We start from the raw sequence: 13325 nt of genomic DNA, 5'->3' as shown, positions 1-13325 counted from the left end.
TAACTAGATCCACCTGTGTCTTTGGTTGTTAGCTGTACACTCAACCCTGCTTGAGATGGGGAGGGGGAGGCGAAAGAAAGAGGGAGGGGAAAAGAGAAGAGCGGGCACCGGGAGGGAGGTTGCACTGCCACTAGATGGCACCAAAGACGACCCAATAAAGAGCAACCCGGGACTTGGGCGTTTCTCTCTTCCCCGAAGATTCTGTTCAAGTTTTTCTCTGAATCCAGCCAGAGAGATTCCATGAACCTCGCTGAGAATTATGAAGAGACAGACCTCCATGCACGTTCAGCTTTCCGTAACCCATTCCACAACGGTTCCCGGAATGCAGGCAGAGAGCTTACTTAGCTAGCGGCAGGCAGCTGCATCTCAGGACGGTGGGATGACGAGCCTTTAAACCCAGTCCGATGTCAAGAGATATGGTGACCATGGCCAGTCCCCTTGGGCTTTGCTGCTGCTGCCTCCACTCATTCTGTGCCCCAAAGATCCAGGCCCGCCCCCATGGGGCTTGGGATGCGAAGCTACAAGACAGAGCTCTGGGTGGGGCCTGGGGGCCTCTCCCTCCGCAGCCGGTGGGCCCCTCTTCTCCATCTCGGATGGATCTCTTTATCTTCTCTGCTCCCACCGCCAACATCGCCTTCCTGGCAGCATGAGCTGTCATCTGGCTCTTGCCAGCCTGGTTTCACCTCCCGCAGTCAGTCTGTCCCACCTTCCTGTCTGTCCCCCACACTTTATCCAGAAGGGTCTTCCATACAGACGGCCGCTCCCTCGCTTGAAACCCTTTGTGGCCTCCTGTCGCTCTCAGAACAGGCTCCAGACTCACTACCACGGTGTCCGAGGCTCTAGGGGATCTGATGCCTGCCCACCTGCCCAGTTCTATCTTTCTCCCAGTTTCCGCTTCCCAAATCCCCGCCCAATCTCTCTCACTCCCGCCACTACAGACACCTAGTCTTCAATCAGACTTAAATACTTTTGTTTCTCTAGTTATAATCGTTTCTTTCTTTTTTTTCCCCCCTCACTCTGGCCTTGGCACTTGGGAAGTAGACAACCCTCACCTCCTCTGACAAATCCTGAGAAAGCCCCACTCCAAGGCTGCTTGGCTGCATCTACTGAGTTTCCTTGGCTCAGCTGTCTTCCCCCTTCCGCCCCGACTACTAGCTCAGTGCCCAGCGCTTATTAGATGTTTGTTGAGGGAATGGACCGAACGGGCGTCTCACCCAGCAACCTGCGCAGACGCGGTGCCAACACAAGGTGTCGCTGCAGCCACGCGCTTCGGATGGCAGCCTCTTGCTTGGCGCAGGCTCGACTGACCCGGCTGTTGTCCCCACGAGGGCTCCTCCAGGCTGAGAGAGGGTCTTCTGGAGTCAGGGACGCTTGTTCAGTGCTGTGATGCCGGTGACATACGTTTGGGAACAGATTCCTGCCCTGGTACCTTCATGCAAACTTCAGAAGCTTGAGGGTGGCCTTCACCAAAACTCGACTCATCCTGCCTTCTTCCAAAGCAAATTTTGTTTCCTGCCTTGCTAACTAGAGGAGTTCAGTACTCAAAGTTCATGATTCTCAGTATTCAGCCAAGGGCTTGCTTCTTGGAGTAATTTGCTCCAGTGGTGCCTCCCTGGTGGTTCAGAGAGTGAAGAATCTGCCTGCAATGCAGGAGATCTGGGTTTGATCCCTGGGTCAGGAAGATCCCTTGGAGAAGGAAATGGCAACCCACTTCGTATTCTTGCCTGGAGAATCCCATGGACAGAGTAGCCTGGTGGGCTACGGGTTCACAAGGAGTTGGATAGACTCAGCAACTAACACTTCCACTTTTTGAAACTATCACAGGATAAATATTAGCTACTTGTTGATGAACTGGCTCATTAAATGGTTAAAAACGGTAGTTAACGTGGGCATTTCAAGTACCATGGTAGGCTGGATGGCAGGAGAGAATGTCATTTTTTCCCCTGGATATATCAGCCTAGATTCTGGAGGTAACTGCTTGTGGGGTCACTGGCTAGGGAGGTCTGCAAAGACAGATCAGGAGGGTTATTTTCCCAGACTCTACCCTGCTCTCCTCTGCCTGGGGGCCATCAAATTGTACTTTGAAATGCTTTTGTAGTATTCACAAAGGTGGTGGAGCCCTGCTTGGTCTGAAGCCCCCAGTTTCACTGTTGGCCGGGATTTGGGGGCAGCTTCCTTAACCAACAAGCTCCAGTTTCCAAGTTGCCAGAGGAAGGGGTGGCCCTGGATGACCTTTCGGGGTTCTGCAGTCCTGACGGTGTGTGAATTTCTGTGAGCCACGATGATGGTGGAAGCTGGGCAAGTCGCCTGATTTTTGTGCTCATCAATTTCTTTATCTGTGGAACATGAATCATAGGAGTAATTAGCTCATAGGGTTTTAAAACAATGAGGTGAAATCCACGCCTGATAAAATCAGGCATTAAGAAATGTACGGTTGAGTCTCCCTTTTGTGCAGCCATCACCTGTATCACGTGCCAGCACTGCCAAAGGAAAGCCTGTCCCATGCAACAGTCACTCCCACGGCCCCCCTCCCAGGCCCTGACAGCAACCCATCTGTGTTCTGTTCATGAATTTGCCTCTACTGGATATTTCATATGCAGCGTGTCCCCTACATACCAACCTTCAGGTTGAGAACTTTGTGGGGAGACCTTCTGGGTTGTATTGGAGGGAGCAGACTTGGAGGGTAACAGGGTCATCGGAGGAAGTGCCAGCACCTGGGGGCCTGGGGGCAGAGGGGAGCCTTTGAGTCAAGGGCAGTACCCTTGTAACACCAGTATTTTCTGCACCATGAGTGTTGTTATTATTTTTTTTTTTGCATATCCATCAAGCTCTTTTGTTCCTTTTATTCACAACTCACCCTGAAAAAGAAATTTCTAGAATCTCCCCAATTAACTGGGTCAGTGGGCTCATAGGAAGATTTGTGTTTCTTGGAGTAGAGCTAGAATTTAAAGATTCTTTAATCTCATCTTTTCACATAACAGAGGAGGAAGAATCAGAGGCCCCGAGATTTGCTCAGACCTCAGCAGGAGTGGGCTGCAGTCAGGCCTAGAACCTGGGTCTCCGGGCTCCCAGCTCCATGGCTTTTCCGGGATTGTGTGGATCTCAGCGCCTGGCTGCGGTGTCAGCATAGTTTGTACATTGCTCGTGGACCTTGAAAAGTGGAGGGCTTCCCTGCAGCCGCCCTCTCTCCTGTTTAAATGTTTAAAATGTTTAAAACACAAAAGGCAAACTGTAGAAAAAAGATATAGCTCTTCTTCAGGAGAGAGAGTCTATTTACCTTTCTCTGTCCTGAGAACCTACTTAGGTGTTAATGGACATTAACCGGTCAATCCAGACATTCATGTGTACTCAGTCATTCAGTCACGTCCAAATCTTTGTGACCCCATGGACTGTAGCCCACCAGGCTCCTCTGTCCACAGAATTTCCCAGGTTAAAATACTGGAGTGGGTTGTCATTCCCTTCTCCAGGGGATCTTCCCAATCCAGGGATTGAACCCGTGTCTCCTGCATTGGCAGGCAGGTTCTTTACCACTGATCCACCAGGGAAGCCCAGTCAACCCAGGAAAACATACTCATTACTCGTAGGAATCATCAAAGCCCAGTACTGAGAATGTCCATGAAGACAGAAGCATCAAAAATTAATCTTTAGACCAAAAAGGAGAATATTAAATCTGCAGTCAAAGGGAATATGGAAACTTCTAGATAAAAGAATAAAGCAGGTAAGACTGGCTCAAAAAGTGTTTGGAGAAATGACTCATTTTTGTGTGATGGGAAGAGAGCTTCTGAGAGATGAAAGTGTATCATCAACAGGGATGGCTGTATATTTAAAACTATTGTCCAGGCTGCAGAGATCCGATGTTCTCAGGACTAGGTAAGCCAGTAATAAATGTGCCAGGACATGGTTGCTGCAGCTGAAATCTGGAAATTCTGGGAGGTTTGAGATGGTTCTTAGGAAGTGGGTGAGCAAGTGTGCTGTGAATGTCCTTCTCAGCGAGGCTGTGGTCACCCTGCTGAGCCAGAGGCACACGGGGAGGCGTGATCCCCACTGACCTGTGTCTATTCCTTCTCAGATGGCAGGGACCGCACGTCATGACCGAGAGATGGCGATCCAGGCCAAGAAGAAGCTCACCGTGACCACTGACCCCATCGAGAGGCTCCGTTTGCAGTGCCTGGCCAGGGGCTCAGCGGGCATCAAAGGGCTTGGCAGGTAGGACCCGGTCTGTGGGCTGCAGGGAGATGAAGAAGAAAGGCAGAGTGCAGCTAAGTGAGGCTGAGACCAACCATGGGCCCTTGGGCAAGTCACTTCCTCCCGGGTCTCAGCTCCGCCTTTGTAAAATGCAGAGTTTGGAAGCATTGATCTCTGAGGTCCCTTGTGACAATTTTTGGTTCTTAAGTGCAGCTACTGGGACAAATCAAAGTGAAGGGAGAAGCACATCCAGGTGTTAGAGACACCTAGAAGGGGGTGACAGAGGATGAGATGGTTGGATGGCATCATTAACTCAATGGACATGAGTCTGAGCAAATTCTGGGAGACAGTGAAGGACAAGGGAGCCTGGCATGCTCCAGTCCACGGGGTTGCAAAGAGTCAGACATGACTGAGAGACTGAACAACAAGCAGCGTAATGAGAGAGACAGCCCCTAAAGCTGTGACAATAAGGGCTGAATTATCCCAGGAGACTTGCATATAGTTCCCTTCGGTCTACAGTAGGACCCTGTTGTTTATCCATGCTAAATGTAATAGTTTGCCTCTGCTGACCTCAAGCTCTCAGTAGGGTTCAGGAGAGGCTGAGAAATGACTCTGTATGTCCAGAGAAAGCAATGGATGTGCTATTAAAGTATTCACTGAGCTTAGGATCAGATGTTTGGCATGAGTAAAATTTGAAAGTTCCCTCAAAGGGGGGTTAGTGAATTAGAATAGGGAGGGGGCAATAGAGATTTAGAGGCAGTTGCAGATTTTGTGTCTCCATCACTTCCAGGGACACGGGAATCTCCTGCCACCCAGGGATTCCCTCAGCTTAACAGGAGAACAGCGCCTGTTCCCGGCCCTCTGATCATGGGATTAGTCCTCAGGCCTGGGAAACCTGAGTGGAAAGAGACTGTAAGCCCCCTAAGGATGGGTCCTGAGTGTTGCCTGTTTCCAAAGACTAAACCCGCTGCCTGCCATGGGTGGGGCATCGTGCTGTCTCAGGGCTTTCATGGGCAAGCAAGGTTTCTCCAGGGTTAATGGAGAACTCAGGACACCAAGAGTCACAAGGACGGGCTCCTCCTGGTGTGAGAAGTTGTGTGTTAGAGACATACAGAGTGCCAGCACTGGGGAACTCCAAGCTCCCATCTGGTGGCTGAGAGGTTTCCTTTCCCACAGGTTACTGAGCCCTGGAATGTCACTTTCAGCAGTCCCCCACTCTCAGGCCAAGCCCAGCTCTGTCAGATGCTCAGGACATGGGCAGATGGATGCTGGTGGCCAGGCTGTCACGGTCCAACGGGAAGACCAGCCCACTTCCCTTCAACATTGTATTAATCCATCCTCCACCTTTGTGCTGGGGTCACATTCTTGTCCTCAGTGTAGACCCCTCATGACTACTACTGTCTCATCTATTCCAGGCCCATTCAGTTGAATCTCTGCTGCTGTCTATGCCACCTCCACCCCACTCCCCTATCAGCCTTTCCACTGTGAACCAGTCTACTGTGAACAGACGCTGTCTCCTCCTTGGCCTTCTGCGTGAATGCCCTCTGCCTCCTCCCCTTTACTGGTTTTGCCCTTCCCTACATTTCTCCTCAAGGGTTGGCTGCCCCTTTCCCCATTTTTTTTTTCTTACGGTTAGACTGGGATTATGTTTCTCTGGGGGCCACAGAAGAAAAGTGACATTCTCATCACATCAAATCAAGGATGCATGCATGCTATCAACATGAGGGTGATGGTGGTTTAGTCGCTCAGTTGTGTCTGACTCTTTGTGACCCCATGGACTGTAGCCCTCCAGGCTCCTCTGTCCATGAGATTTCCCAGCCAAGAGTACTGGAGTGGGTTGTCATTTCCTTCTCCAACTATCAGAATGGCTTATCACCACTGGCGTTGATCTTGGTCTCCTGGCTGAGACAGTGCCTGGTTTCTCTGTAAACTTGCTTTCCCTACTGCCTCTCCATATTGGACTCTTCGAAGGGAAGTGTCTATGCAGAGCCCCACTTAGGGCCTGGGGAGCATGGTTTCCTCCTTCAGGAGAGAGTATGAGCACAATTCATTTCAAATTCGGCAAGAGAAATTTATCTCTTCTCCCACATTTATCTACTTATTCAATCATTTACTTAAACCATTATTAACTCATGGATATGTATTTTATACTTTGGGATATAACCCAACACTTTTTTATTGTTCAAATTGTTTCAGTTTTGGCTTTGGGAGCTCTTGCGGTTGGCTTCTGTTTCTGTTTGATGTATCTCCATCAATGTAGAGTTTCTTTGAGCACTTCTTTACTTTTTGGTATAAGCTACTCCAAGCTTATCTTGCAAATTTTCCTGCCCCAGTTCTAGAATCAGACATTTCTCCAAGAAGCTCATTTCCTTTTATTGGAGAATTGTATTATAAACCAAGATCTAGACTCTAGATGTTCTTGTTCTTGCTGAGGTATTACTTCTAGATTCTCTTGGCTGACAGAACAAGGAGATACAGATGTACAGGCTAACCCCTCTCTGTATATACATATCTGTAAATATTTTATATGTTTTCATCTATGTTTATATTAAGCTAAACGTGAATCCCTACTGATGTCTCCAACTCAATCCTTATTGATCAGATCATTCTAGCCCTCTGTCCTATCTTATCTATAAATCCCCACTCCAACAGTGAGAGGCTTAGCTTACATCGTCCCTTTAATTGTTCAGATCCAGGGCACCCATATAGCAACAAGGAAATTGTCAACTTGTATCTCCACGAGAAATATCTTTATCAACTGGAATACAGAGGTTATGTGCAGCTCATTTTGTCTTTAGTCTTATGAACTCTACTCATTTCCAGAGTTACTTAAGTCAGCACTTTCATCTTTCCATCCCCCTTCAGTGAGATGGTCTCAAACTTTTATAAAACAGTTGAATTCTCGCCGCACAATCTGTATTCCTTCCTGGGATTCCCTGATGTGCTAAACAATTTTTTGAAATGTACACATTAAGGCTCACTCTTTGTGCTGTGAGTTTCTATGGGTTTTAGCAAATGTACGTCGTGTATCTTCCACTCTAGTGTCATGCAGAGAAATATCACTGCCCAGAATCTCTGGGCTTCCCCAATCTCTCTCCCCTTCCCTGCATCTTTTTTTTTTTTTTTAACCGCCTTTACAGTTCTGGCATTTTCAGAATGTCATATAATTAGAGCACACAGTATATTTTTAAATGTTTATTTTCTTTTCTGAGGGGCTGGAAAGAAGCTCACCAGAGAAGAACCTAAGACTTTTGTCTTTACTTCAAAAAATCTTGAGAGTGGCTTGCTCTTTGAATTTTTATTCTTATATCTTGTTCTTTGTGTTTTTTCTTCCATTTTGTATGTGTATATTATCTACAGAGTGTTTCGAATTATGGATGACAATAACAACCGAACCCTTGATTTCAAAGAATTTGTGAAAGGGTTAAATGATTATGCTGTGGTCATGGAAAAGGAGGAAGCAGAAGAGCTTTTCCGGAGGTTCGATAAAGATGGAAATGGAACAATAGACTTCAATGAATTTCTTCTCACATTAAGAGTAAGTGATCCCATGAATCACTGTATCCACTGGGTTTGACTTAACGTGATTTGGATTGGCTATCGTGAGACTTGGTTTTCGGAAGCTGATAGCACACCACAGAGGAGATGGGCAGAAGACAATACAGGCTTAGGGACTTTCTGGAGCAGTCACAATGCACATCATTTAAAGACACACATACAATTGCAATTTCCCATCATTGAGAGGAATCAGATATTTCATTGCAGATGATACAAGGAAAGCTCATCGACTTATGTATGTGACTTTTTTTCCTATGTTTCTAGCCTCCAATGTCCAGAGCCAGAAAAGAGGTGATTATGCAAGCTTTTAGAAAGCTAGACAAGACTGGAGATGGTGTGATAACAATTGAAGACCTTCGAGAGGTGTACAATGCAAAACACCATCCAAAGTATCAGAATGGTGAATGGACGGAGGAGCAAGTGTTCCGGAAATTTCTGGATAACTTTGACTCACCTTATGACAAAGATGGAGTGGTGAGTGAAAGAACTTAATCTAGTGAAATTTCTTTCCATAATTATAAATGGGAAATGGGCCCCAAGTCTTAAAAATATTATTTTATAAATAGAAGTAAAATGTTTCCTTGGTGACTATCTAGAAAGCTTAGAACAAAGGTAATAAAAATGTGTGTGTGTGTGTTCGTGTGTGTATGCACATATATTTGTAGGGGAACCACATACAGCTAAATACCCATCATCTGAAGACTGTGGCATTTTGGTTAAATGTTCTGTTTCTTAGTTGCCATATTTACCATACACAGCTAGCCTAATTTCAACGAACTTGATGATAATACATATTTAACTTCGAAACAAGACCATAATTCAATTTTGGGGAACATGGTTCGCAGGGCATCTCGGGATGCTGCCTGCCTTTTCACACATCCTCCTGAGCATCATTTGTCATCACACTTTGCTACATGAAAATGTCATTTCAGGGAAGCATTCATTAAGGGAATGCCAGATAACAGAATTCACTCTGATATAATCTTTGGTGGGCTTTGAGATGAACTTCCATTTCTTTTTCTTTTTTTGTTTTTGTTTTTTGTTTTTTATTTTTTTTAATTTTTTTATTTTTCAGTGGGTTTTGTCATATATTGATATGAATCAGCCATAGAAAACTTCCATTTCTAAACTCCAGTCAACTTAAGGACAAAAACAACCACCCATTTCCAATAACTCGTGTCTTCAAGTGACAAAACGTGTTGCCTGGTAGGATAAGGAATACTGTTTCCATAACTGTATTTAATCTGAGATGGAATTGTTAGGTAGCTAGAATAGGAAAAAGGAGTCCAGAATGGCAGTGGCTAAAAGACAAGAAAGGGAAAAGCCCACGAAAACAGAACAAAGGAAGGCCTGAGGACAGGAGTGAGGACCTCAGGTAGAACCAACAGCACTCCTGGCTAGCCTAGTTTACATAGGGCAGGCCCAAGGGGAGGAAAAAAACATAGAAAGAGGAGCCAAAGGGCCGGGAGTCTCTCTCTCCTGTGCGCACACATGCATGCGTGCTCTTTCTTTCTGTCTCTCTCTTCTCTTCCCGTCTTTTGGATTGGCATGCCCTCACACCTTGAGGATGTATTTATCTTTATTTTCTAAATAAAACTGAGCTGTAACACGGAGCTGTAACACTGTCCAAGAGCTGTGATGCACCAAGGGCTTTAACATCCGTTGCTTCAAATTTTTGTTATGACGAGACAGAACGGAGGAAATTACACACTCCCCTGACAGAATGAAAGAAAAGTGAAAGTGGTAGTCACCCGTCATGTCTGACTCTTTGCTAATCCGTGGACTGTAACCCACTAGGCTCCTTTGTCCTTTGGATTCTCCAGGCAAGAATATTGGAGTCGGTGCCATTCACTCCTCCAGGGGATCTTCCCAACCCAGGGATGGAATCCAGATTTCCTGCATTGCAGGCATAGTCTTTGCTATCTGCTAGAGTAGGGAATGGCAACCCACTCCAGTATTCTTGCCTGAAGAATCCCATGGAAAGAGGAGCCTTGCAGGCTACAGTCCATGGGGTCGCAAACAGTTGGACATGATTAAGTGACTAATCTTTCTTTCTTTCTTTACCATCTGAGCCACCAGGGAAGTCCAAGATAGAATGTCGTCTGTCTTTTATCAACATCCAGAAATGGGATTTTTGACCCAGGATCAGTTCTGCTCTGAGATGTCCTGAAGGTTTAAGGTGATGGGGAAGGGAGTTCCCTGTGTGGCTGGGGCAGCAGGACCTTGGGGACAGTGACTCCTGACCTCTTTGCCACACAGGAAGGCTTAGTGTGGGAGTGGGCTGGAAGCAGAGATGCTGGAGATAGGGAGAGGAAACAAGCCTTCCTGTCCTAAAGGGAATTTCCCCCCCATTTGTCTTTCTGTGAAACTTCATGGTGAGCCCTATGACCAAGGGGAGGGAGATCTTTCTGTCGTTTCTGCTGACATTTTCCTGCCGGGGCAGAGAAATACCCTCCATTTTAGCCTGAAGTGATTGCAGAAGTAGATTTAAAAAAGGAGCCTAGATTCTGTTGGGCAGTCAAATGCGTGGGGACAGAAACAGCAGAACCGTGTTTTCTTCCCCTGAGGCTGGCCTTTGATCTCTGAGATGGCAGTGGAAAAATAGTCAACTGTCATTTCCCCAAATTAGCCCATCTTGACGTGGGGTCCCAGGCGGTATCTACCCCCCCTCTGCAGGTGGTTCCTCCCCTTTGCCAGGGGAAACCTCAGCTGCCCTTTTCTCTAACCCAAGTCAGAATAGCCAGTTGTTGTGATTCAGCTGATTTCAAGTTCCCACCCCGTTTCTTCTGACATTTATCTCCACAAGCCACAGTAGGTTCTCAAATACTCAAAGTAAGGGTTATTGGGGTTTTTAGCGGTTATAGCATTTGATGTCACCTGAATTTCAGACTCCGCATAAACCCTCAACTCTCCGGTTGCTCATCATCCAGGGAATGGATTATTCATTCAGGTTGCTGGCGGCCCTGGCCCTGAAGAACTGCGGAATCTGATTGTTTTTAAAGAGGGGCGGGGGCGGGGGGGGGTATGGAGTACAAGGATTTACAGTTTTAAGAAGTGTCCCAAATGACTCTTATTCACATTGGTATTCGAGATCTTTGCCTCTCAAAGATTCAAAAGTGCCTGATTTAATGACTAAATCTACTATGCAAACCCTGGAGGAGGAACCGGCAACCCACTCACTCCAGTATTCTTGCCTGGAGAATCCCATGGAGAGAGGAGCCTGGCGGGCTACAGTCGCAGAGTCACAAAGAATTGGACAGGACTGAAGTGACTTAGCACGCACACATGCACATATTATGCACAGAAACTTCACTTAGCATAATTATAAATCTGAATAGTATTTATTGAGCACTTATTATTGCCCAGACGTTGTGCCAAGGACTTTCCAGGGATATTCCATTTATTAGGAGTAATGAAAATGTTTCTTAAACCTGATGAATGATTCAGACTTTTCTATATTGAGTCACATTTTAAATGAACAAAGAGCTGTTGTTATAAAGGAACTCCAGTGGAGCTGAAAGCTGGAGAACTGGGGAATGCAAAGCAGGTCAGAAATAAACTCAAGAAAGAAGCACATTAATGGTACTCTATAATTATTAACAAAAGCTCTTGTACGTGTATTCTTTATTTCTACTTCCAGGCATTGACAAGCACAGCTCAGTTACTAGCTCCATTCAATGTCTTTCTTCCTACTGCTTTTTACTCTTTTATGGGGTGGGGTGGGAGCAGAGAGGCAGGAGGAAGAGAGAGAAGGGGAGAAGAGAAGGAGACAAGGATGGATCCTATGACTTTTTTCTCTGTTCCCTTATAATTTCAGCACAAAATGCAAGTGGGTCAGTCAACTCATGATTCTTGGAAGAGATAAGAATGTTCCCCAAGACTTGGTGAGAAAGGAGTTTGCTGTTAGGGACTAGAAAGGGGTTTTGAATTATTTATGGATTTTACTTTTTGTGTTGTTTTCAATCCCTCATGACACTGAAATTTGAGGGCTAGCTGGAAAAGCTATAACTTTCCCAGAAAATCATCATTACTGTGTCTGTCCTCCCATATAAGCTGGTCTGTAAAGAAAGAAAGAAAGAGAAGTCACTCGGTCGTGCCTGACTCTTTGTGACCCCATGGACTGTAGCCTACCAGGCTCCTCAGTCCATGGGATTTTCCAGGCAAGAATACTGGAGTAGGTTGCCATTTCCTTCTCCAGAGGATCTTCCCGACCCAGGGATTGAACCCGGGTCTCCTGCATTGTAGGCAGACACTTTACCGTCTGAGCTAAGCTGGTCTGTACCTGGGGCTAAATTCGCTGATCACAGAGATCAAACCAAAGAACAATTATTTCCCTGAGTCAACTAATTGTGTCTGCTAATACAGTCGAATTAGAGTGCACTTGTCACATGCACCTATTTAAAAATACATTGGTAACTGCATTTCTTCTCTCTAAAAGGAAAGCAAAGTAAAATCTTAGCATAAGTAAACATATTAGTTGAAACAGGTATGGAAAGAGAGAGAACCCAAGTGGGGATGGAGTGAGGGGATCTTTTAGAACTTACTCTGTTACTTACTCATTCTTAAAACTTAGAACTCATTCTTAGAACTTACTCATTCTTAAAAAAGCATGAAGCCAAGGCGTGTTTAACAAGAAATCTCTTTCTTTATCTGTAGGACGGAGCTCCATTTTTATTTTTAATTTTTTTCCATTCCATTTTTAAAGGTAAAAAACATATCTTGTCTTGACATAAGAACATGAGGGTGGTATTTCTGACATGTCACCAAAAGAGGGTATTCACTGCAGTTAATGAACCCATGTCTCTTATTCTGAGTTTCAGTCTCACTTACCTGGACAGATGGGCTTCTGCTCTTATAGGAAGATGAGACCTGCATCTCACTTTCCATTTAGGTTGGTTTGGAAATTTTTGAGACTTTCTTCTTTTATCCCCCCTGGCCACTTCCTCATGGCCATCCTCAACCTCATCTTTTCTCTTTTTCTAGATCTGTTCCTCAGTGGTGTCACTAAAAAGTCCCCTTGACTGAAATTTCCCTCCCATTTACAGGTCCTGGAGATGTCCCTCAACTGAAATGGTGAGAAGCAAAGCTTTGTGTGTTTTTTTTTTTCCTAACTTTTACACTGCAGGTGACTCCTGAGGAGTTCATGAACTACTACGCCGGGGTGAGCGCGTCCATTGACACTGACGTGTATTTCATCGTCATGATGCGAACCGCCTGGAAGCTCTGAATGTATGACCTGGGAACAGGGGACCTTAAGGGCTGCCATGTGGCTCCAAATGATTAAACATCAGCTCAAAACCAGGATCAGCGCTGAGTTCATATTCATTCCAGGGTTTCTTACGTGTTTACACACACTGCATTTTCTAGGGCAGAAGAAATAAAGGCGTTAAGTATCTGTCACTTCTCTGAGGCTGTTTCCTTAGTTCTAAAATATATATCAGTTAAAATAAGGTCCATAAGTCTCCTAGAACCAGGCTAAAAAAAATTAGATTTCTTCCTTGGCTATTAATAAAATTTTGAAAATTATAATCCCACACAGGCAGCCAGAGTGTTTCTCCACCTCCAATTAGATGGTGCATTTC

General features: G+C 45.6%; 1 protein-coding gene across 1 annotated transcript; it reads left to right on the top strand.

Annotated features, from left to right (window-relative positions):
* The first annotated feature begins 4069 nt into the window (after positions 1–4069).
* CAPSL (calcyphosine like) lies at positions 4070–12988 on the top strand. Its single transcript, XM_065905753.1, has 4 exons — positions 4070–4206; positions 7546–7723; positions 8008–8217; positions 12869–12988. Exons 1-4 carry the CDS (start codon positions 4070–4072, stop codon positions 12968–12970), a joined length of 627 nt encoding a protein of 208 aa, XP_065761825.1. The 3' UTR covers positions 12971–12988.
* Positions 12989–13325: the final 337 nt, after the last annotated feature.

Source organism: Muntiacus reevesi, chromosome 14, assembly GCF_963930625.1.
Source record: "Muntiacus reevesi chromosome 14, mMunRee1.1, whole genome shotgun sequence".
Taxonomy (NCBI): domain Eukaryota; kingdom Metazoa; phylum Chordata; class Mammalia; order Artiodactyla; family Cervidae; genus Muntiacus; species Muntiacus reevesi.
The sequence above is the reverse complement of the archived record's forward strand: the minus strand, read 5'-3'. Positions and strand labels throughout refer to the sequence as shown.

Coding starts and splice junctions, on each gene's coding strand:
- CAPSL (XM_065905753.1), top strand. CDS start 4,070: ATGGCAGGGACCGCACGTCATGACCGAGAGATGGCGATCCAGGCCAAG. Junction 4,207..7,545: donor GGCATCAAAGGGCTTGGCAG/GTAGGACCCGGT, acceptor TATTATCTACAG/AGTGTTTCGAATTATGGATG. Junction 8,218..12,868: donor CTTATGACAAAGATGGAGTG/GTGAGTGAAAGA, acceptor TTTACACTGCAG/GTGACTCCTGAGGAGTTCAT.